Source organism: Scatophagus argus, chromosome 17 (assembly GCF_020382885.2).
Source record: "Scatophagus argus isolate fScaArg1 chromosome 17, fScaArg1.pri, whole genome shotgun sequence".
Lineage (NCBI taxonomy): Eukaryota > Metazoa > Chordata > Actinopteri > Scatophagidae > Scatophagus > Scatophagus argus.
The window spans coordinates 17,101,077-17,126,000 of NC_058509.1; the positions used below are offsets into that span (position 1 = coordinate 17,101,077).

General features: G+C 39.4%; 1 protein-coding gene across 1 annotated transcript; it reads right to left on the reverse strand.

Moving 5' to 3' along the window:
- Positions 1-5,265: 5,265 nt before the first annotated feature.
- nt5c1aa (5'-nucleotidase, cytosolic IAa) lies at positions 5,266-23,914 on the reverse strand. Its single transcript, XM_046418381.1, has 7 exons — positions 23,467-23,914; positions 19,204-19,248; positions 15,876-16,043; positions 15,622-15,751; positions 10,293-10,415; positions 8,644-8,828; positions 5,266-8,124 (listed from the first exon to the last, which is right to left on the reverse strand). The coding sequence occupies exons 1-7, from the start codon at positions 23,611-23,613 to the stop codon at positions 7,768-7,770; spliced, it is 1,155 nt and encodes a 384-aa protein (XP_046274337.1). The 5' UTR covers positions 23,614-23,914; the 3' UTR covers positions 5,266-7,767.
- Between the last annotated feature and the right edge of the window lie 1,010 nt (positions 23,915-24,924).

The following is a 24,924-nucleotide window of genomic DNA, read 5'->3' on the forward strand; positions in this document are numbered from 1 at the left end:
GATCTGTAAAGGAATACTTCTATGCAATCAAAGTTTTCAGGTTATCTTTTCCAAATGAAGCCTTATTAATTATTCAATATCCATAGCAGTTGTTTGTTGTTCAAGTCCCCATATTACCATGTTTGCCTGACAATACATGAACAAAATACTCTTCTTTAAACAGCAAAGAAAAACTCAACCTTGTGCAATGGGGAAATTTTAACTTGACTTAATTTAAGCGAGGATCCAAACAGAGTCAATTAAAGGTTAGAGCCGTTCCTGCTGACTGTATTGAACTGCTTTCAGCTTCAATTAGCGAGTTTGTGTCTGTCTGTCTGATTACTATCGCTGCTGGGTGCAAAAAGCCTTCAGTCTACATGTCACATGCTGCATCACCTTGGTATGATATAAATCCGTGGGATAGCTGAAATTTGGCACAAAACATCAGCTTTCCAAAACATGTTGGTATCATTAGCAGCAGTCAAAAGCCTTATGAACCCTTATGATCTAAAGAATCCTGAGTGAGGAAAATGCCACATAATACTGAGAACAATGAACTTAGAGTTGAAAGCATGATGCACATTCCTACATTACATCTTACTAGCCTCTGTTGCTGTTTTCTCCCTCATCCCACAGCATTTACTATTACTCTCAGTGTAGACGTTGATGGAAAAAACTACCAAAAAAGAGAACATTACTGGATGATTACTGGATGGTCCAATCAAATTATCATCCCCTGCATCCCAAAGTGGTTCTGAACATTTTTGTTCATTCTTCTGCATGTACTAAAAGGAAAATATGAGCCAAACTGAGGTTAGTAGTTTCTCGACAAAGCCTGCACAGGTAAAGAATTACTGATGATGATAAATATGATTTTCATTTAGGGTACCTGGAAGTGATTACAGGTAAATAAAATAAGGAGAAAATGAGTCTGATACATGTTATAGTTTTAGTCATTTTTTTATCATCAAAGTTGAGTCAGAGTTTCCCAACACAACAAGAACAGATGCAATCTAAATGCAATTTAAAGTTATTCGACGCCTTTAACATAGTAATTAGAAAACTGGTAAATGGACGAGCAAACAGTGTGTTTTGAGTCTAGTTCTGACAAGCTCACTCGTGTGTGAAATGTGAGAAATGAAAAACAAAATATAACTGAAGAAATTACAGTTCTGACAGTTCTGCACATACCTCGCTGCTCCTTTTTTTGAGGGGCACTTGTTTTCCTGCTGTTCCACCATCATGATTCAGCTGTGCTCAGGGTGCACACATTCATTAGACTTTTTTTAAAGTCTGATATGCATAATTAATGCGATAATTACGACACAAACAAAATGATACCATCTTAACTCCCAGGTGCTTACATTTCATTGTGCATCAGAGAGAAATGCCTGATATGATTTGTTTTCATGACATTTACATTAATGATTACATTTGGCCTTCATGTACCTGTGCAGTTAATGCCACGGTATCTTCACTGGCATGCAGCTCATTTAAAGTTTAAAGGTTTGACATTTTGGACAATAAATTTGTTTAGAATAACCACCACTGTTATGTCTGTGTGTCAGGTATGAAGCGAGAGCAGGTAGGTCATTATCTTTGCTTAACATAAAGACAGGAAGCAGAGGGAAACAGCTACAGACGTTGTCTGATTAACCTAAGGTGAAAAGAGTAATTTTAGCAGATTTGTGTTTTTTTTTTATTATAGTTTCCCCTTCTTGTTGAAATCAATGTCTTGGACCTACATAAAGTAGCCACTATCACTGTCATAATGGCAACCACTGGCCTGCACAAATTTCACATGTATTTTTAAGCTAATAGCTTTGTGCCACCACAGCTGATGGATGAGGGAGGACGCCAAAGTGTCTGGAAACATCAAGGCTGAAGAGTGTAATTTCATGTAATCCAAACATTGCTTTAACTGCAGAGTGCTGTAAGAGTCAAAATGAATTGAAAAAAAGTTGTAATTCCAAGCGTTTGTCAAACAAAATCATCTTCAATCCATATTTGTCGTCATATTCTTGCTGTACACAAAGGGAGGTGCACACGTGTATTAACGGGGAGGCCTGACAGCACTCTAACAGTACAATAAATGATATTCTTGAAAGAAAGTTGATTTTATATTTTTAATGATAAGCATGATGAACCCTCACATTTCATTTCATCACATTGCTTGTACCAAGCTACATAACCGTATTTCCCAAGATATAGTCCAGTATGGCTGAAGCAGGCTAAACTCTCATATGGTACATGAAGAAAAATAAATTCCTGAGATGAAGCCCTGTGAAGTAAAACACCTCAGCCAGCTGTCCAATCACTATCTTTCCCTCCAACGTCTTCCCTTCCTTCACCCCTTCAGCTCTTTTTGCCCACACTTCTATCTCCTTTATCTCTGAAGATCTGTAAGTGCAACATGCCTCACCACATTTTCACTGAAGTGTTTCCTTCTGACTGTGTGTGTGTGTGTGTCACACACTTCAAGTTACACTTATGTTGTAAACCCCATGTTGTGTAATCGCCTCAGGTGTGTGCAGGCAATCTGCAAGTGCTTTAACAGACCTGCTTTTTGTGTACATGCATGTTCTGCCTGAATTTAAATATCTAATTTTAGGAAATGTGCACTCACTATAAACGCTGTTCTTAGTATGTGCTTTTTACTTTATTATCTAAATTCCATTACTGTTTTCTGGTTCTCACACACTTTCTTTATTCAGACTGGATTATTATTCCTCTACTTAGGGATCTCTCAGACTACCATTTCCAGTTTACAATTTACACAAAATGTTGCTGCTCAGTTATTTTTTTAACCCTAAGGTGTTTTCTTGGGTTTGAATTTATTGTTAAACCTTCTTCTGTTTTAATTTTCCCTTGTCACCCACTTTTACTATGTATTTCTGCTTGTTTATGTATACATTCAGTGCTTTATATATGTGAATAAAATATTATATGCATCTTGAAACATCTTCTCTTATTTTTCCACCTTTCTCTTGTTTCTCTTTGTTTTCAACCATGACTACATTCATTTATCGCTTCCCTCTTTTTCTCTCCTTTCTACCTTTAACATCCTGGATAAGGTAGCCATGGTAACACAGTCGAAGTGTGTTGGTGACAAAATAGATTTTGGAAAGGCCAATCCATGGATTACTTACCACACACATGCACACACACACTGAAATGCACTAAAACTCTTCTTTCTTCTCTCTTCTGGCATAGCTTTAAAGTAACATGTTGCTATTGATGAAGAATGAATCCGTCTAGAAGAAACTTGACACACATGAGCAAGCGTGCATTTTAAGGTGATTATCTTGTCAGTGAACTTTTCGCACCCATTCACTGATAACACACAGAGTCAGTTAAGTATATACCTATCACCACTGGGAGTATGGAGTCACAGTGCGAAGAGGTCTGCTGTGCTGCACGTGTGTTTAAGTCCCACTGGTCAATTATCTATTAGACACACAGCTCTGACACTTACTGCTCACTGACCAAAACTTATTTCACTCGTTTATTTAACACACTGTACATAATGTAACCGTGTGAAGTATGACAGCAGTCATATCAAAAAGCATTCCCAGGGTGACAGAGCTGAATGTGAAAAGGTCAGTGCATATTTCCAGCCAGAGGTTTCTGATGTTTAAGTATTATATTTGGACAAAGGTGTTGTTTGATAGTCATGGTTTGCCATGACTTTCAACATTGGAACAGAAAGTACACAGGAAATAGGGTTTACAGGGGCTTTGAAATTGTCATTACATTCCTGCTACCAGCTGCCTCTAATTCAGACAATTTCAGAATCTATGAAATGTTAATGAATACTGGTCAAAGCGCACACACACATACAGGTTTTAAAGCGGATGAGAGATTTCACCAAGGATACACTTCGAAAATGACAGTAATTAGTTTAAAAACCACGAGCCAGGTAATCAACTTTGTTGACTTTTCATTTTATAACGTGACTGAAAAGTGTGTATTTTAAAAACTACAGAGGTGCTCGCATGCACAGCAGACAAAAAGTATCAAAAACATTTTTTGAACTGGTCTCCCACTGCAGAGTCCCTTTGAGTCTGCCCAGCATATCCGCCAAGATGGAGTGAGTCACCCATATTTTCCCTCCACGGGTGCCACTCTGCTTTGTAACCTAGCAGAAGGAAAACAACACTCTTGTTATCTCTGCGTCTTTGGGGCAAGTGCTGCTTTCCTCTCCATCTGTCTTTCTCTCTCTTCATTCTGATCTTTTGTTTCTCTCACTGTCTTTCTTGATTGTGTTGTTATCCAGCACTGATAAAGGCTTCCTGCAAACCCCCATGCCCGACTGAGCCTCTCTTCTGTAGGTCACATCTGGCTGTAAGCCTGCTTATATTTGAGCTTATGGTCTGTAAGATTATGTCCCACAGTCGGTCATCAATCACAGTCATGTCAGTTGCACTTGCATGATTGTCCTACCATCACAAGAGAGTTCAACCAATCTTATGATCTCTCTGCAATAGCTTGGTTTAGTTATAATACCTGAAATCAAAATATATCCCAGATAAATCAACCTGATCCACAATTTCTTGTGATCTCTTCTTCACTTGAGCGCCTTGCAGCCTTTATCCACTAATGAGGGTATCTGTGAGATGCTGGATTCTGGGTTGTTATGATCATTTCTGTCTCCTGGCACCATCTTAATCTGGCATAGTGAAGCACAGAGCCATGCTCCTTCACTATTCTCCATTCACATTGATGGTTATTGTCCGTTTACAGATACAGCTGGAAGCCTGTGCATGTGTGACATTATGAACTGTGTACAGGCTTTGCAGAGTTGGCCAGCTGGCCATATCGTATCTATCCGCTGCCCTCTTATGTATGTTGCTAACAACATCAGCCCACTGTTTTGGAGCTTTTAAAATCCACACCATTGTAAATCCACCAGCGTCTACCAGCAGAGCCTATCCATGTGGTGATGTTAGTAGTATGGCTCCAAATAGAACGCCACAGCACACGATGGTGCTTTCTGGCTTTTATTACCCAGGCTCTGCTGGCAAGATCCAATTCAGCTGGGAATGATTGGGAATATTAACGCATTTATCACAGATATGTGAGTAGTGGAGGGAAAGTGAGGGTGGTAATATGATTCTGCTCAATGTGGATTTTGAGAAATTAGAGTAAATGGGGGAAAGAGAAGGATGTGACAAAGAGAGGAAGTAAAAGGAAATTAGAAAGACATGGAAGGAGAAAAAAATGTAATGGTAACATTATCTTTAATATGCATGGAGCTGTTGAATGAATGTCAAGAAATAATTTCCCAACAACTTTGGGACAATTTTCCTAAATCAACAACGTGGCGAATGAAGGCCAGTTACTACAGCAGGTCATTTATCATACCAGTGCTGCCACTCGATGGTAGAGTGAAGGAGTGCACATCACTGACTTTCAGTGTGTTCACCCTACATGTTCCCTCATAGAAGTCATTCAGTCTGAGGCTATTTTCATTTATGAGTAAAGCAGGTATTATAATTTACATTTTTATTTTATGTTCATGTACATTTTTTTCATTTAAATGCCATACGTGTTCATAAAGTCATCATACACTTGTTGAAATGTTCAAACATTGCTTCATCTGTATTAGTCTAAGTGTCAGACTAAAGTCAAAACTGTACAGCCTGATCCTGCTGAAATGTTACCATCTGATAACGTAGCCCTCATGTTAGGGGCAAACATCTGCCAAAAGACACATTTGTTCAATTATACCTTTTTTTTTTTTTTGCTGTGAAATTAAACTGGTGCACTGCTTGTCACTTCCCTGAGTTTAAAGGCCCTCAGAAAGCTGATGAGGCGTAATGAAGCTTCACTAGATATACGCTTGGCAGAGGTTTTTCTAGGACTCGCCAGCAGTGACAGAGTTATGCGAAGTGGATTGACATTTTAAAAAGGCCACTGTGGCCAATTTTGTCAATGACAGACAAATTAATGTTTTTCAATCAGAGACAAGTCATACTGTAACTGAAAATAGGTGCCAGTTGGGCATTGATTGCCAGATGTATAGTTGAATTGGCTGAAGTTTACAATATCATTCAGTTCCACCTTAGACTAACTTTAGCTTTGATGTACATGAGACGGCAGTAAAATCAAACTAGCTTCTTGCTGAACATCTGTTAATGTGTAATGCACTCATATCAAGCAACAGGATGACTTTTAAACAAATATAGAAGGGCAATAATTCTGTAATACAGCAGTCAAATTGTTGGGTGGATTAAATATAGAGACAAAGCTTTTCTTCTTCTTTTTACCAGCAGGAGAGTAAAATGGTTTGTCCTGAGTCAGCAAGTAATCAACCAGCCAGTTGGGAACATTTCAGTCTACAGCCATCAGTCTACCCTGTGCTAACTGTAGCGTATTGCTGAAGGTGTTGGGAATTTAGTTCAGTCAGTTTCAGTCAGTGTGTTGAATGTACATTTCAGTCAATTTTGAAAAGCCCTGGCACTACATAAGCGAGGACAGCCATTTGATGTACTGTTTGATATATTTCTCAGTGGATCAAAGCTGACCACACTGCTTACATGGCTATAAAAGTGCATCTAAAGTAAGGCACCCACTGAAACTTATGGCTGCCCACTGTACACACATTTTGGACTAATAGAATATCCCCATATTCACGTTTATGAAACAAAATTAGACATATAAGTATAGGAAATACTAGTTGGAGGTTCCCATGAACTGAAGTGTTACATGAACTACATGATGCTACATAAAAAGCTGCACCAAATTCTTATTTATTTCTCCAGGATCACATTGCCAGCAAAGCTGTATTCACTGATCAAGCATCCAGTGAAACTCATGGATATTTCTTGCACTAATGGAAAAATAAAATAACATACTGTCTTCATTAATATGCAAAACATTTAACATATTTAACATGTAAGGAGAAACTTTATTAATCTCAGGGTATTGTGTAACTGAGGATAAGGGCAGTCATTAGCTCAAGGTGTTCTGTCATAACCTGAAGCTTTAAGTTTGAACGGCTTTGACCAGGGCAGTAACATGACAAATCTGGAAATCACAACCTTTGATTTAATTCTTCGAATACCATAAATGTCTGAACTGAATTAAAGGGATTCAACAATTGTCGAGCTATTTCAGTCTTGACCAAAGTAAAGGACTGGCCATACCACTACAGTGGTGTCTTCATTGAAGCAAAAGGCACCAACTTAAACCAGCTTTCTATATTTTTTGGACTAACACAATAGTAGATAGGATATTATACATAACACATTTGTATAGTTGCAAACAAAACAATTTTACATTCTTGTGAAGTCAAATTCTGTAAGATGACTGAAACATAAAACTTTAAATTCTGACTGTTGTGCTACAGTACATTATCATTTTTAAACTTATAATACCTCTGAATTCTGCATATGGCTCATTTATTGTCTACATACAATGTAGTCTCTGTGCTTTACTTAAACAGGAGGCATACAAGTGAAGCCATTCATTCTGTATCCCTCACCATTCACTTAAGTTCTTCTTTATGAAGACAGGTATCAGTGAGAGACCATGGCAATCAAGCACCTTTGAAATTCCTGTTTGAAGCAAGATTTGACAAAACAAAAACAAAGTATTGAGTACATTGAGGCTTTGAAACCTGAAGCTGGGAGACACTTGGCACCGAGATCATCTCAGGCTCCAGACCTCGACTCGACCTCCACTCAGACCTGTATCTAACTCTTAACATAGCATTAAGCTGAGACAGTTTACACTGTTCTGTTTCTGGTTGGGTGACTGTGCAACTGGCATCTTAAGTCTTGCCTGTTACTTTCTCACAGTGGTGTTCTGTTTGGAGTTATGTTTCTGTGCAATGCCATAGGGCACATGGGCAGCAATGGTGCCCATCTCAGCTGCTCCTTCTACATGAAACATCTGATCATCAAAGTAGATGTGAGGCCTGATCTTCTCCAGCATGGGGCCCTTTCGTGCTCCTGCAAGGAACAAGGCCTCGTCGATCTCCAAGCCCCAGGCTCTGAGTGTCTTCAGTGCCCGGATTCCAGAGCTGGCTGCACTTCGAGCTGTGACCAAGTATGTTCGAATAGGACAGTTAAGGCGCTGGCCTTTAGCGTAAAACTTTTTCTGAAGCTTCCCCAGTGCCTCCAGAAAGCCCTTTAGGGGACCCTGTTAGACAGGAAGACAAAAAATATTGTTTTATTGTTTTGGGTATTTCATGGTTTGAATTATCATTTCACTCTCATGTGGACACTTTGAAGCTGGCACAGCTTTAAGCTCCTTTCATATATTGATGTCTGTCTGACAGTCTGATAATCATTGAAACCATAAAACCACGAAACCATTTGTCATATTGTTTTACATAATTTATTCTTTGAAGAATCAGTCTATATTGAGAACATCTGCATAATAATTTACAGGTGGTTAGGGCTCCATAGAAATGGAAATGTGAGACTACAAAGGAGATTAGGACTTAAAGCTCTCCCCATTGAGGTGTCTTAATTTCTGTTGGATGCATTTCGTTTCTTTCTAATTACAAATGATAACGAAAACGATCCTGATCCATTCAGAGTGAAATGCAATCTGTGTCCATTGTATATGTGATTATTTAGTGTAAAGGATGGTGTGAGAACACTAATTACTGCTCAGGAAAAAATATCCAAACAGACTTCCAGTGATGGTACATACATGATCCAACAGTGTGTCCTCGTTCTCCCTCTCATGTTCAAAGAACTTGTCCAGCCCATGGGCCTTGAAGATACGTTCAGATTCATCAGAAAAGAGAACAGCATCACCGTCAAACGCCACCCTCAGCTGGGACTCTGATACCTCTGTCATCTTCTCCGGCATGAACATGGTGGCTGCAGCAATGCCTGAACGCAAGCACAGACAGAGACATCAATAAGTTCAACCACACTTAATTCCAATAATTAGAGGACATTTAAAAGGAAGTGGTGGCTGCACAAAATCCACTTCACTGCACCTTATGTTACTTTGCTTAATTTTGCTTTTCTCCAGCGCATTTCATTTCACTTTACTTTACTTCTTCACTTTAACAACCAGTAGATACTTTGATACCTGCAGACAATCATGCTGCTTGGATAATATTTAAGTGGACTGAAAGAAAAAGCCAGGTTTCATATATTGCTTGACTTCACTTCATTTCACTTTAAATCAAACCTTAAATAAAACATATATGTCCATACTTCATATAAACACATCGTTTCACATTGCTTTAAGCAGACAGATATTTTGCTACATGTAGACAATCACAGGCTGCTTTACAACATTACTAAATTAAAAACAGCTTCACTTCACTTGGTTGCTGTAACAGCTGTAGTGCTATTTAAAAAAACACTCTCAGAACAGACCTGTAACGGGCCTTCAGCTTACAGGAAGTATTAATGGCTACACAGTTAATTAAAACCTTTCAACTAAACTGTCAAGGACACTTCCTTTGCTTGACTGTGTTTGTGTGTGTTGTGGGCGTGGAGTTGCTGTTGGTGGCTGTGTGCTTCCCACAGAGTCACTGCATTCGTGACATTAAGCATATAAGTCATGAAGAATGTCCCTGAAGTCACCTTAAGGGGTATGTAGCCATGCTGTGATTAATCAGCACTCAATCCTCTACATACTAAAAACAATATGTTGATTTCTGGTTCTGACAGCTTAGAAAACAAGACTTTCTCCGTCAACTAAGATAAGACAAACCTTGCTTTTGTTTGGTTTCTTTTTATCCTTCATCCTTCCTTCATTCAGCCCTATCTGTGCCCACTTTGGTATGTGCTGTTCATTTGTTGAAAACACTAACAATGCAGCATGAAATGTGCTGCACTTAACAAATTTAAAGCTTCAAAAGCAGTTTGTCACCTCAAGTCCCACAAATTTCACATGAATATATTCTGTTTCCAACTTCCTGTCAGTAGAGCATATTAACATTTTGTATTTCTTTAGCAAATAACATGTCCATGTTTTCAAATACTGATAGGTGTTCAGAGCCAGAGTCAGAGCAATGCTGTTCTTCAATTTCGCCATGACATACAGGAATCCATTAACAAAATATAAAGAGAGGAAATAATCAATATGCTGATTTATGGTAATGTCACTTGAGCACTGGAGAGGATGTCAGTCACTGGTATTCGTTATGCAAAGAGGACAGAAACACACACACACACACACACACACACACACACACACACACACACACACACACAGGGACATAGTCATTTTTCTGTCCTGCAGTTCACCATCTTTCATTCTATAGTAACAAATACCTCATGAAATTAGACTTTATCTCCTTCATCTGTCAGTGTGTGTGTGTGTTTGTGCATGCTCACCTTCAGCCAATGCCTCCCTGACCTTGTCAGCATCAGCAGACAGGTAGAGGTTGGTGTGCCAGGCCTTCAAATAGCCAATAGGGCTGCTTCCACCCGTCATACAAAATCTCTCAATGAACAAATCTGGGGAACAAACAACAACAGGGTTTTTAGTTTCAACATATCTCCCAGTATTACAGGATTAAAGGAATAATCTTCAGTTTCTGAAGTGGGGTTGTATGAAGTTCTTATGCGTAGTCTGTGTATTACCTACAGTAGATGGCGATCGGCACGACCAACTTTGGAGAGGCAGCAGGAGTAGTGGTTTGGGAAGCTAAGCAATGTACTGCTGTGGACTGGGACAGCAGCAAAATATATTTTAGCCACTTAAAAATCACTGTTAGTTTAAATGTACACTATATTTAGAATATTTTCCTTTTACCTTTGTTCATGCTTTAGTTTGCCATCAGACAGCCCTTTGTGATGGGAAACAGAAACCATTTTCTCCATCTTCAAAACCACCAAACAAACAAAAAAATGTAACCTCAAACAACATGTGAGTTGCTGGTGTTCTGCTGCCTTTGTGTTATCGTGTATTGTGTGTATTGTCTTACATGGTTAGTTTGGAGAAAAAGATATTACAGTTGCAAAGGCCTGTCTGACAGCAAGAAAAAGCAGTGGAAATATTCTAAAGCAAAACTGATACAGATTTTTTTAAGTTGGCTAGAATGTGTGTTTCTACTGGTCACCCTCCTCAGCAGCACGCTGTAGTATACCGACTATGGATAAGTACTTCATACAGCCCCATTTCAAAAGCCTAAACTATCCCTTTAAATATCAACATACAGTATTCATGAGGTTCAGACACTGAAGTGGTGGGGGGATGGGTGTGTGTGTGTTGTGTGGAGGGTGAGGACAGGGTTAGAAGGATAAACTTACAAGATGGTGGGAGAGGTTCCAAAGAGGGGGTTAAGTACAGGGGGACCAAAGGAGGGGCAGAGCTGTGTATAGATGAGAGTCAGAAGGAATAAGGACTGGTGGGAAAGTGTCTGTTTGCATTTTGGCTGAATGAGGCTTCTAATTCGCTGCTGCGGGCTGATCCGAAGAGCAGTGGGGCGATGGTATGTTGAGAACAAAAGACTGATATTAGGTAATTAGAGCCATGGTGACAGAGCTGCTCAGGTAAAATGAGCTGACATTTATGAAGGAACAGACAGAAAGGAAGATGGGGGAGTGTTAGAAAGGACACAGGAGAAAAGTGGAGCTCTGAAGGTTATAATAAATTAAGAGTAGGTGGGCGACAACCTAGATAGATGGAGACATAGTAAAAGTGAAGATTAGTGTGGGTGGATGATAAGTATGCTGATTATGAAAAGAAAGGCAGCAAGATTATGGCATTTATTTAAAGCTGCACTACGCAAAGAAATTGGTTAGACATCCACATTAAAGGGGCAGTTATTATTGCGCTTCCACAAAGACGAAAAACTTGTGAGACTGTCTGTTCATTTTTCTAAATTAGTGTGCTGGCTCCAGATAACTCAACATTAAAAATAAATGATATAAAAAAAAGTCTGCATATCAACACTGAGCGTAGTCAGCACCTCATCCTCACCACAGGATGGTGAACATAACACACTGAATTTGCTTTGTATGCTGTCACATAAGAGATCATTTTGACATTGAATTGGGGACAATGATTGAGCTGGATAGTTAGACAGTCTTGTTGTTAAATATACTGTCAAATAATTTTCACTGTTTGTTATTGACTTTGAATCTTGCTAGCATAATGCTAGCTTTCTGGTTCATAGCTAAGCCAGAACTGAGTGGACTAGAAATATCTCATGATGTCAAATGGTATGTAAGGTTTGTCCTACTATATTTACCAGATTAGTGAATGTTTGCTTTCTGTAGCAACCTTAGGGGACAGGCATGATTGTTCCAGGTATTAGTCAGGCCCATATGTGTTACCAGTTACAGCTTCTGAATTGTGATTGAAAATGCATGAACATGTAAATTAAACATTTCTTTCTTTCTTTTATAAGTGATCATGATGTAAGTGATGTGTCAAAGGGCATTAATTACTTACTTAAAGTACATTCAGTAACTTCAGAACATACCCAAACCTAAGGCCTTTTCATCAGCCTATTCAAATCCAACCAAACTGTGACAACTACAACATCAATGACAAAGAACTTGTATGTTCATGGTATGTTGTTCTGGGAAATGACCATAGATGTCATTTTTTTGTAAGTTAATGGAAATCTGTGATCAGTAGTTGTTGAGTCTGAGTGTGTCTTAGACTGTTTTCTTTAAAAATACAAAGAATAAAAAGCGTCAAAAACGCATCACATAAGGAGCAAAAGTCAAACTGGAAGCAAAACTAAATGCAGACAAATGTGAAACACAGCAGCACACTCACGACAGAATTCATATCTTTGATGTCAGATACTGTTATTTGTGCAAAGTGCAAAGTTTGTTTTTTTTAAAGAAGTAAGACTTATATAAAACTTCGAAGACAGACAGATAAAAGACGACTCACAAACATGCTATAGGCAGATGGAGACAGACACAAAAACAGAGAGACAGTGTTCAATAAACCCTGAGTGATCTCGGCATCATTCAAAGAACCAACTGTCCTCTGCAGATTTTCCAAATGTTTTATTTAGCTTTGTAGTCGTGCCCTGGTATGTATGACCCCCACACTAAGCTGTACCTCATAATATCAAACCTCCCAAGCGTCCCCTGCCTTTAAGCGTGGGAGTCACTTTAGGGAAAACGTCCTCACCATTGATGTCTTTGTATCTTTTTTTTTTCCTTCCAAAAATGTTTTCATATAATCTATCTTTGTGTGATTTATTTGTTTGTTCAGAAGATCTAAAATATGGTAACAGGAAAGCAGGAAATCAGCAGGACTGCAGAGACACTGAAGTCACATCAAAGGACAAGCAGTCTCATCTTGCAGTTTAACGTTCTGCTCTCATAGCAGAGGTGTGTGTTCACATAGGACTTTATGCATATTGCATGCATATATGAGATCCTCTAGTGGCTCCAGCTTTGATTTCCATAGAGAACGATAATGTCATCTCATGAAACCTCAATTTTCTGCACACGGAGCACATTACAGGACAGCGTATACATGCAAAATAGACACATGAAACTGATGGTGGGCATCTTGTCATTCACTTCCATGTACTACTGTAACTGTAGCCTCCCAGTCATCCACATGCAAGGTGCGAAACTTTATACCTCATCACGCAGTTGTCAAAAATAGCTAGTGTAAGCAGCTGATGAGAGAAAAGGAACATCTAAATGTTTCTCCAGATTCAGTTTCAAATGTGAAAAGCTCAGGAGCATCATTTTATCATTTTATGGCTTTGTCACCCACAGTGGAGTGATGATGTTCAATGAGCCCTCAGCTCAGTGACATCAGAGGAGCTGTGTTTTCCTTTAGTTCTGTAGGAAAGGCCAGAGGTCAGGGTGCTGTGTGAATGTATCGGGCCCTTCTTGCTGAGAGCCACCGGAGAGATCTAACATGGAATCATCTGGAGGGCCGTGTGTCGCTTTGGTGGCTCTGCTCAGACCTGTTTTTGTTTCAGGCCTCTCAGATTATTCTTACATCCCAAAGGAGGCAATCTTGATCCCACCCTGACCTGCAGCTCTGAGGATATGAGAACATGTGAGAAGCTGAACAGGAAGTGGTCTGTGAGGAAGATGTCACCACAGGGTCTGAGATTTCCCTGGGAAGGACTCTGTCAGTCAGCTGTTCATACACTTTGTTGTTTGTTTCTCAGCTGATCTGGCGTCAGCTTGGATTATCTTACTACCTCAATGAGCTTGTTTACGTCATACAGTTCTCTCTCTTTTTTATTAACATTGCATACGGAAACAGTTTGATAAAAATACACAATAACAAACAGATCATGTTTAGTTTTTTTTTTTTTAAATGAAGTTGAGTTTTGATTTTGGACACTAGAGGAAAACAATATAAATTTCTGAAGTAAGCAGTTCTGTTTATTGGACAAAAGTCAAGTTCAGTAATATTTATTCAGAGACAGACTGTTGCCATCAAGCTCCAGCCTCTTTAATGCCCATGATGATCTGATCAAAAATTTTAAATATGCAATGCATTTTTACTGCAGTCATGGCAGTGTTTGGAATCCTCCTTTGTAACTCCAAATAATTTTGTAGTATCTTTGATAATGTTGAAATGCAAGCCATCTGCTCCCCCAGCCCATTCCTTATGGATTGAAGACATCCTTCGCTACTCGTCTCTTGATTTATATTGAAAGCTCCTCATCCACCTTTGGTGGTAATTCTTTACCCATATAGTAAACCATTCCTCTGTCAGTATTCCACAGTAAGGCCTCCACAAAGGCCACATCAGCCTCTGTACTCATACATGGTATAGCTGATCCTTTCCATGTTATTCTGCTGGACAGTGTTTTATTGGATTGGATGTTTTCTTTGTTTCTGTTCTACTCTAATATTTTTTTTTCCCAAAAAATGTACTCATAACCTTTCCTTTTTATATTTTATTTTTTCATATAATATATATATTTATCTGCATTCTTTATTTATGCTGGTGAATAAGTGACATGTTCACTTTGGCTAGATGGAGAGCGAGATAATGGTCTTGTCAAAATGAATGTGTGGGTGTGTGAAATCTGATATCTAACTAACCTATCAATGGCAGCAAGCTATTTAAATCCACATTGTTTTTTATGATAGTGCCACACTAGGTTGCCAAAGTCATAACCTTTTAAATTCTACATACATCCTAATCTGTTACTGTGATTACTATGTAACTCTGAAAGAGATGATGGGTATACAGCACCCATTTTCTCAGTCTGGAGTCATGATGCTCTAATTTTCTGTCTGTAAAACTATATACTATATATAACTATAGGAGCTTAGCCTACAACAAGCTACTGAGGGGTTTGACCCCGGAGCTACCTTTCTGACGCGCTAAGTTGTCCCAATTTCCTTACTAGATCAGGAATGAGTTCACAAGTATCCATTGACTGTTCCATACAATGTTTATTCTCGGTGCAACAATAAAATGTGTCCATTCATCCTCCCCAACATTCAATACCTGTGTCTTATCGATGCACTAAGGATGCCCTATCGATGTAGTAGCGACGCACTAGCGGTGCACTAGCGGTGCAGTAACTGTGCACTAGCAGTCAAAAAAACATTTGCCCTTCCGCGGTCACACAACACCTGATGGTCCCCCGATTTCCCATTACATTTATACCCTTTACGGCCTGAATGACCACAGCGCCCCTTGTGGTACCCACAAGAAATAGTCACCATGCTTCCCCATAACATTGCGTTTGGCTCCTACACTTACTGTGATGGTTGATGGTGTTGATTAGTCGGATTCCTACATGTGCATGGTTGTACGTCACCAAAACAATGTCAAACAGCTCTTCACTTTGTGGGTACAGCTCCCTCAGGCGAGCGTTCACTGCCTCCAGAGCCTGTCAGGATACAGCAACAGTAAGCAGAGAAGCTCAGCAACAAAAAGGTCAAATGTTCAACCTGCAACTGAAAATCTGGACTGTATTTGTTCTGTCTGCGGGTGTATGTTTGTGTGACTTAAACCTTGACGAAGGGAAAAGCGGGTCCAGGGGAGAAAGGTTCGTTCTCGTGTTCAATTTGGTATCTTAGGTATTCCTCCACTCCTTCCTGCTCAAACACCTTCTGCTCCCGCTCAGTGCGAAACAAGACCCGAGAAGAAACAGCGATGGTCACTGCATTTTCTGGCTTTGGCTAGAGAAAAGGAGAGAGAAGACAGAAATATGGTATGATGAACAGAAGAAAGGGGAAGATGAGCGAGCAGTAATGGCCCATTGAGACGATGAACGGTTAAACACAGAGGGAGGAGATGTGAAACGTGTCAGAGAAATGCTAGAAATGCTATTTTTACCTGTGAAAAACTAACCCTTAAACTACACCCTGCTAATAAAACTTTGATATGCATGCATACATGAGAGCTGCTGTTAATGTTTTTACAAGAGACCTCTGGGGCAACATCATAAAACCTTATCTGAAGTTCTTCAAATCATAACACATGCCAGGCTACATGCAGAAATGTGATACATTTCATTCACTGTCATCCCTGTTACAATATCATTACGTCTCAGTTGTCTTAGAGCTGCAACTAGCCGTATGAACAGAGATCTGTCATCAGTAGAGTTATGTCATGTTTAATCATGGGATAAGAAGTCTACGTATGTATGGTCAGATGACCACCCCTGTCATTCACAATGGCAGGAAGAATGCAGTACACTTTGTGAGCATGCCTTACACAAGTTGGTCCTTCTTTAAAACCTTAAGGGCCATGGATTTAACTCTGAGGCCATTCTGGAGGTTGTGGTCATGTTGATAAATTACACTGCATTAAACTGATTCAAATATTTTGCCCACATGCACTTAAGTCAAATGGTAGGTGCATGACTCACCAAATGGACACGCAGTGTCAGAGCCCTGCAGACAGTGTGATGTGTGTGTGTGTGTGTGTGTGTGTGTGTGTGTGTGTGTGTTTGAGCATGTCTGTTACTGGGAACTTCCTCCAAATGAACAGTAGTAGACGGCAGAGTGGCCTCACGTTGCTTAATGTGTGTGTTTACGCTTGGATGTTAGCATGTGGAGGGGGAGGGTGGCATTCCTAAGGGGGCAGCCGGCATTAGTGCCCACAGCGGGCAGCTGAACTCAAATGATGTCTGGTTAGTGTGAAGAGAGGAGTGTGATACAATAATGTGTTTGTGAAAGTGTGTGTGTATGTGTGCAGCTTTACCTAGATGTGTGGTTGAATGTGCTGTATATGGCATAAAGGTGCAAGTATATATTTCTGAAAAGGCTCTAAATCATGCATAATCCCTGAAATAATCAAATTCTTTAATAAATCTAGCACTACTCCAATAAATCTAATAATATACATAATGGTGTTAGTACTTCTGTGTTATTAGTCCAAAACATTAATGAAAAAAAATGGAATGCAAAAACGTGAAGACTTAATAGCAATAAAAATACATGCTTCTGGGTTAATATGTGTCTACATCCATGTTGTTTGTTGCAGTCGTAGAGATTTGTGTATCAACACACATGTGTGTTTGTGTCCATGCCCTGATAGGTTGGGGTTAGGCTGTGTGCTGGTAAATAGGCCACAAGCTGTCAGGGGCACTGAGCTATTGCCCCTCTATTTAGCCTTATTCCATCACAACACCACTGCCTGCTGACATGTCACCTACTTACCTGTTACATACACACACACACACACAAACACACACACATCACCTTGTCAGGACTAATTCTCCTCCACATCTAAGGCAGATTAAAAGCTAAATTTGATCAAACATAATCCAATTTTAACAATTTCTTCTGTCTGCAAAGTTCTCTGTGTATGTATGTGTCCATCCGACCTGTACTTTGTGTTTTTACACATACACACACACACTGTACATGCAATATGTGTGCATTTGTCACACTTTCTTATGCGATGTGCACATGATTTCACAGGCAAAGCATTTTCAGATTAGACTGAATCAGTTTTGACTAAAGACAAATACAAAAGACACCAATCACATTCCTGCAGGCTTTGTCTACATGAGGCAATCTGTACAAACACATACATACTGTATGTTTGTACCACACGCTGATGAGACTAGCTTTGTTTTGTCACCAGAACGAGAGAGAAACTCCTCCTCGGGGTACATGTCAAGCTTGCTATATGATGGGGAAAAAAACCTAAAAGAATACACAGGACTTTCAACACTGACTTATGCTTATAATTCTTAATAAGAATGTTCTCACAAGAATCTTTTTCACCAGACTTCAGGAAGACAGAGAAACTGCATTATTTTTTTTGTCAAATTTATGTTGTTTTTCTGTGACAGCAACTCCATTAGTTGGATTTTTGGTACCAAATGTTAATGTCTGTTAGCTTTATACAGTTTGAGCTCTGTGGCTCTTTTACCCTCAGACACGATTTGAAATGCAGGGTATCTTCCTGAGTGCTGAGGTCACAGGACCAGGTCTGTTCAATGCTGGGAGTTCTGATATTTTGCTCATCTGCCATAAAAATAGTTTTCACTTTCTTAATGGGAGCTAAACCTAACCCAGCTTATCATGAATGTTCCTACTGTCCCACAGTCCTAAGTTCAACAGGTCAGTATTCTGTTAAACACACATCAACCCAACTATTGTGTACTGGTCAAAACCTAAACCTAACCTTTTGTACATTATATAGACAAAAGTATTGGGACAATAACATTAAATCAACAGGGACTTCATATTCTAAAAGACATAGGCAGCTTTGCAGCTCTGTGCAGGCCAAACTGTTGGAAGCATAGCATTGTCCAAAATATGTTGATATGCTGAAGCATTGAGATTATCCTTCGCTGAGCCCAACCCCTGAGAAACAGCCTCATTAAGAGGCACGTCTGAATACTTTTGTCTGTATAGTGTACATGGAATCTTGAGAACCACAGATATTGACAGTATGTCTTCTAACAACCACTAGTCCTAAAACATAAGTCAACCAGAGGTTTGAAACTTAGATGCTCTCATTATCACTAGGCAGTAATCTTTTTTTTCAATGTGTCAACTAAAATTAAAATCCAAACATTACAGACGCATGAGTTCACCAACAGAGCCATAGATCTCTGCAGCTGATTAGAACATGTTGATTCATTAGCTCAGTCCAGTCAGTGACCATCCACCACAACATGGATCAGCATCACAGCGACGATGTGATGTGACGATGCATCGGGTTGCTGGTTAGTAGAGTGGGTGTGTCCGTGATCGTGCAGGGAAATTGACAATTATCACTGACAGAGGAGGTTAAAAGAAGGTGAAAGGGCAGTGATAATGGTCATTCAATAGCCAGGGACAAAACTTTTGACCGCACATGGTGATGAGACATACTTACGAAGAACACGCCTCCCTCCACCTTCCGGGCTCGTCTCCCTGTCACCTTAGCAAAATGACAATTTGGTTTAATTCATTCAGAACATTTAATTAGCTTCACTGACAATCCATCCAAAAATACCCTATCTGTTTTCCTATTGAGAGACTTGTTTTATACAAAGACCTAATTGATCTGTTAAGATCAACATTTCTTGGCAAAACCTGCAACTTAGGTTTTCCCAAATGAAGACAGGTAGTTGTATAGAACATGCTGACTCAATGTGCTGTGTGGTTTGCAGGGGTAAAACATGGGTCTCTTTACAAATGCTGCTCAGAGACAGCCTTGTAGATGGAGAAGACCTTTGGCGCAGCTTATCCATTAGAGTCATTTCACTCTATGAATAACATGTCACACAGTCTGCGAGTGATCCCAGCGTCAGAGTCCAGTTCTTTGCTGTGATTTGATACTGGTAGTGTTAACTGCCTGCCCTCTCTCAGTGTGTCTCCTACCCACTGGGAATGCATCAATCACAAGGCTCCTCTGCACAGGAACCCACAGTACCCATAATCAAATCCTACTTATTGATTTGTATGGTGGCAAACCAAAGTGAATGTAATTAAACCAGTTGACTGAAAACTAATCATTGATTCGTGTTTATTTTGTGTTACACTTCAGAATTACAGCAACATCTATTGTCCTGTAAAGCACAAAAACAATTGCTGTTGAGCCTCCCCACTCCTCTTCCCCGCTCTCTATATTAATCCTGTCAGAGCTCTGCCATATCAGCAGGACTGGTATCTGTCCATAACCCAGATCCATGAGTCATCTGTTATTTACATTTCTGAGGCTGTGAGACATCCCTTCCACCCGCCTAAGAACGAAAAGAGGAGAGGTGGAAGGGATTTCCAGACAACACAGAGAAAGAGAAAGGACAGAGGGGAGCGCATGGGGGTGAGAATGTGAGCAGAAAGTCTGTGTGTGTGTGGAGGGGTCTGATATTTATAGATAAGTAAAAGGCCAATGATGATGCAGGCTGTTCAGGCCTTGGCAGATATGGTGACAGAACAGAAGAGTATGACTGAACACTGCCAGTAACAGCAATGTTAATGTACTGCTTTGTCACATTTGTGTGAGGGAGTGACAGAGAATTCTATTTGGTTGCATAATTTGGTGTTAACAGTATTCTATGAGTGCTGTGTTTTATTTTGATAAGATTTTATTGCTATTTATCGGCATAATTATTTAACAGTGTCTCAGGATGTTGTTTCACACATAGCTTCCATTACCAGAATTCCTTTAAAACATTTTAAGTGTGATATCATTTTAAGTGTGGCCTCAGTTTAGTTATAACTGTAGAAAGCAGAAAATTTCTGGTTCTATAGGAGGCACTAGCAAGGTAGTCCAGAATGAATGGGGGCCTGTCCTGTACCCAAACTGTAACTTTTATGGGGTAAAAAAAAAAAAATTCCTGCCAATTTTCATTTAATTCACATTTAATTTGCAGCTTTTTGGTATTGAAATACCTTTCTGTATTATTATTTAAGTATTTGTGGCATCATGCACCAGTTTACGGCATTTGTCATTTTTAATCACACCTCTAATTAGTATTGGTATTTTTTCATGTCAATTCCCATATATAATTGATACTGTATTTGCAAAAGCAAAAATAAAATTGGTGCTTTTTTTCTCTTGAAGTAGGAGTAAATAATTATCCATTTAGATCCATTTACTAATGTTCATGGAGGATTACCTTGTGAATGCCCTCTAGGTGAATTGCAGCCAAATTCCATTAATTCTATAATGGGAAATGGGCAGGCTGTCCAAAGAAGGGCTGTGGTAGAAAGTAAGCTAATCAGCTGGACATGCTCATATTTGAGCATATAAACACTTTGCCCGTTCTTTATGTTTTCTATTTCTGTTTTTATTTCTTTGGAAAAGGCAATATGCTGTTTTTTTTCTTTTACAGTCATTCTATTTATTACTTTGTTAATAAAAATAACTTAATCAACCTTCTAAAGATTAATTCAACTCTTTCTCACCTACGGTCCCTGAATCATATTCCCTTCTTCATCCAGACTTTCACATTCAATGTAGATGAGAAGTGGGTTTAATTTAATAGGAATGCTACCTAATTACACTGACCTGGTCATTTCATATTAATTAAAATGATAACTGAAGTGAAATGAAAGGATAATGGTTGAACATTTTGATTCATTTGTGCACACAAGGTAAATATACAGACAACACAACAGACTGGCCTTGATTACAGATTGCTGAGTAATGGGAAACGGCAATTCTGAGGGACTTTGTATTAACAGTTTGAGGTTGAGTGAAGCATGGAGGCTGTATTATATAGAGAGAGTGTGTGTACAGTTCCTCCTGCTGTTGCTTCACTCCTTCCTCCTTCCTTGCTTAGTATACTTGTAATTTCTTAAATGTTTAAATTCAATAACTGCAGGGTCCAAACAGCTTGGCAGGCCTGCCAGCAGGTGCACCCTGCTGGAGAATGGGGAACAGATAGATAGATAGAGAGTTGTGTTAATTTAATTAGATAGGCACTTATGCATAAAGGGGCTGTCGTTAATGAATCCACAGAAATAAAAGCTTTTGAGATAAATAAAAAGTCACACTTAAATGTGTCTTTGCCAGAATGGAAATATTAGCAAGTGATAAGTGAACAATTAACACAAGGACACAGTAAAAAATCTTAGAAAGTGTCAGCTTTATTTCACTGTGTCTAACAAACAGCAGACATGCCAAGAGACATGGTGATATCTATTCTACTATGTATTATATTAACAAGAACACAAAATGTTGTCATCGTAGTAACAACTTTATTTCGCTCACTTGTAACTGTCACATCACCATCCATTCATTTCAGTAAAAGCCCTTTAATCTGGGTGGTCCATTACCTCTGGTAAATAATCACATCACAAAACTCTAAATATGGCAGGTCATCTTTCCATGTGAGCACAGCTAAACCCCACAGTGTACAGAGTTTCAGATGAAGGCCAGTGTCATATACTTATTACAGTAATATGTAGGCCGATAGCTCAGCAGTAATGGATGTTTACAGTCTGAAAATACACCAGTCTGAAAATACACCACTGTGGCCACACTAATCTAAACACTAAAGCAGCAGAGATTACTCAGCTTTTAGCTACTTTTAGCTCCAGTACCTTGCTCTCACCAGTACTCTTCAGTACTTTCGTACTGAAATGCTCTTGTGTGTTTTTGTTTTATGTATATAATTGTAATGATTCTGTTTCAGAGCAAGCTGTCTCCTGATTCCCTTTAAATGCTCATGTGTCCTGTAAACTAATTTGAACTCCCGCAGTGCTATAAACAGCACTAAACCCTGCCACTGTGTGTGCCTACTCCTCTTTTACTTGACAGCTCGGATTCATGTTCACCTTCTCCAAAGTGGACTTTTACTTCTCAGAACCTTCTCAGAAGCAAAGTTGATCTGGAAGCAGAACTATGGTCAAGTGAAATCTATTCGGGAACCTAACTATGGGCAGGTAAATCAATCAGTGTATGCAATATTAGCCTCTAAGCCACCTGCACTGAAGAACATCTGGAGTATCCGTTAAAATATCCGGTTATAGCACTCTCAGTGTCACCTGATCATGGGCTCATTTATATGTAAAATATTATGATGTACCATTTATATTGCCCTCTTAACCAGTTATGAGTTTAGTCATACTTTGTCATATGTGATTTCATATTATTTAAGGTCATGATTAGGGAAAACACTGGAAAAATTAACTGAACAATGTCAGGAGTAACTGAGCCTTGTCCAGTGAAAAAGATAAGAGGTAACAAAACAAATAAACTATGTAGGTTAACTTAGCCTCTGAAAGCATAAATGGCATGAAGAAAGTAAATGACCACTTACTTTGTTGGCTCCTATTCTCATTAATCTCACACTTTCTCACTTTATTTTTGCTGGGTTTTAGATGTTTTATGCATCTGCTATTAGAACTATATTCATAATTTGATTTAATAGGAGTTCACTTCTCTTGTTCGATCCCTGTGGCCTCAAAAACTTGCAAAAAAAGATGCACGTGGGTGACATAAACAACCTGCTCAAAAGACTAAGTGACTGAGAAAAGCAGCAATGGGCAGCAGAAAGCAGAAAAGAGGAGGGGGGCAGGGAGGGAAGAAATGTTGGGCCCAGTCAATGTAAATTCTAGCATGTAAAAATACAGATCATTAGCAAAGACAGAATCCCTGACAAACACACAGATGTACTGACATTTATAAATTAACAGTGAGACTTACTGGCTTTGGCTTGGTGGTGAAGCCCAAGTGGTCTTGATCAAACTCTTCTTTCTCTTCCCATGATGCTCTGCTGTCTCCGTTAGATGAAGGGGAAACTTTGAGCTCCTTGACCTGTCCGCTCATCACCTGTACAGGGTTCAGACTCATCTTGACTAAGACGCAATTCTCTTCCTCCCGAAAATCGAACGAACAAAATGTCCCACTACAGTCTGTAGCATCTATGGAGATTGATAACAGTATTCCTTTTTCCTCTGGAGAATTATTGCTCACTGCATCCAGTTCCAGGAGGTCATGGAAGACGCTCACTCGTTTACAACCATTCTCGTACACACACCTTCACACACTGTCTCTGCATGCATGCACGCGCTACGTCACACATGCAGTATATCCTTTGGAAGTGTGTTGCAGGCTGTGCAGCAGTCCATCTGCTGCTATCTCTGTGTCTCGTTCTTTTCCCCACTCAGTGCCCCCCACCCCCCCACTGTCCCATTCAATCACTCTCTCAGCTCCCTGGCTTCGTTCATTCCCCTCTGTCCCCCCGTGACCAATCACAGCCCCGCTTCCTTATTCAGCATGGCTCCGCCCCCACCCCCCACCCCCTCCGCTGACAGTAAAAGAGGCTCGTGGGACATACACATGAAGTGCACAGCAAAAATAGGCATCACGACGAGCCTTAATCTGGTGGTGATTCAAAATTTTTTAAATTTATTTTTCATAAGCAAAATGGGCTGAGATCATTTTTAAACCCTGTAAGAAACTAAATATTTTTTTTAAATCTTATATTGGCAGTTTTGTTAGATTTGTCAGAATTTTAGTACTTCATATGATTATTCATTTCATTTTATTTTTTTCATTCTCTTCAGAGTATAGCAGGTTTAAGTAAAGTAGGCACATTTTCACATGAGGTTTTTAGTGATCCATACTGGTTGGAATATAACAAAATGGAAATAAGTCACAGGTACATTTGAGTAAAAACAAAGATAGTTAGCTTAGAGAGCAGGGGAATAAGGGATGGGTTGATCAGGGCACAGAGAGTTAAATTAGCCTAAAGGTAGCAGATAATGGATGTAACCTTCATTTAAAACCAGGGTTGCACACACAGTTAAACACAGGGCCATTAGTGTCTTTACTCATGCATGTTTGATACAGCACAGAGCCACGGCTTACAACAGCCAAATGCCTTTTGTGGTTTATAGTCATGTTTCATACTAAAATCCTTCTAAATTCATTTATCTTTTAATGACTCAAATGAATGCCCGTGTCCTGTCATGGCGTTGCTGCCTGATGATATCTACGTTGTTTGTCCAGTCTCTTGGGACCAGATTCTTGACACTTAACTGCAACAATGCATTGGCTTCACTTCTTTGCCTACCAGTGATGCTAATAATTGATTTCTAAATTTCACCCGGCTTTGCACATTTTAGATTTATTACTATGGCTTTAACTCTGATCTGTCAA

Excerpts from the sequence above, each read along its gene's own strand:
- nt5c1aa (XM_046418381.1), bottom strand. The coding sequence starts at position 23,613 with ATGAGTCTGAACCCTGTACAGGTGATGAGCGGACAGGTCAAGGAGCTC. Across the intron at positions 15,752-15,875 it reads CCGCTTTTCCCTTCGTCAAG|GCTCTGGAGGCAGTGAACGC; the intron begins GTTTAAGTCACA and ends GTATCCTGACAG. Across the intron at positions 8,125-8,643 it reads AGGACACACTGTTGGATCAT|GGTCCCCTAAAGGGCTTTCT; the intron begins GTATGTACCATC and ends CCTGTCTAACAG.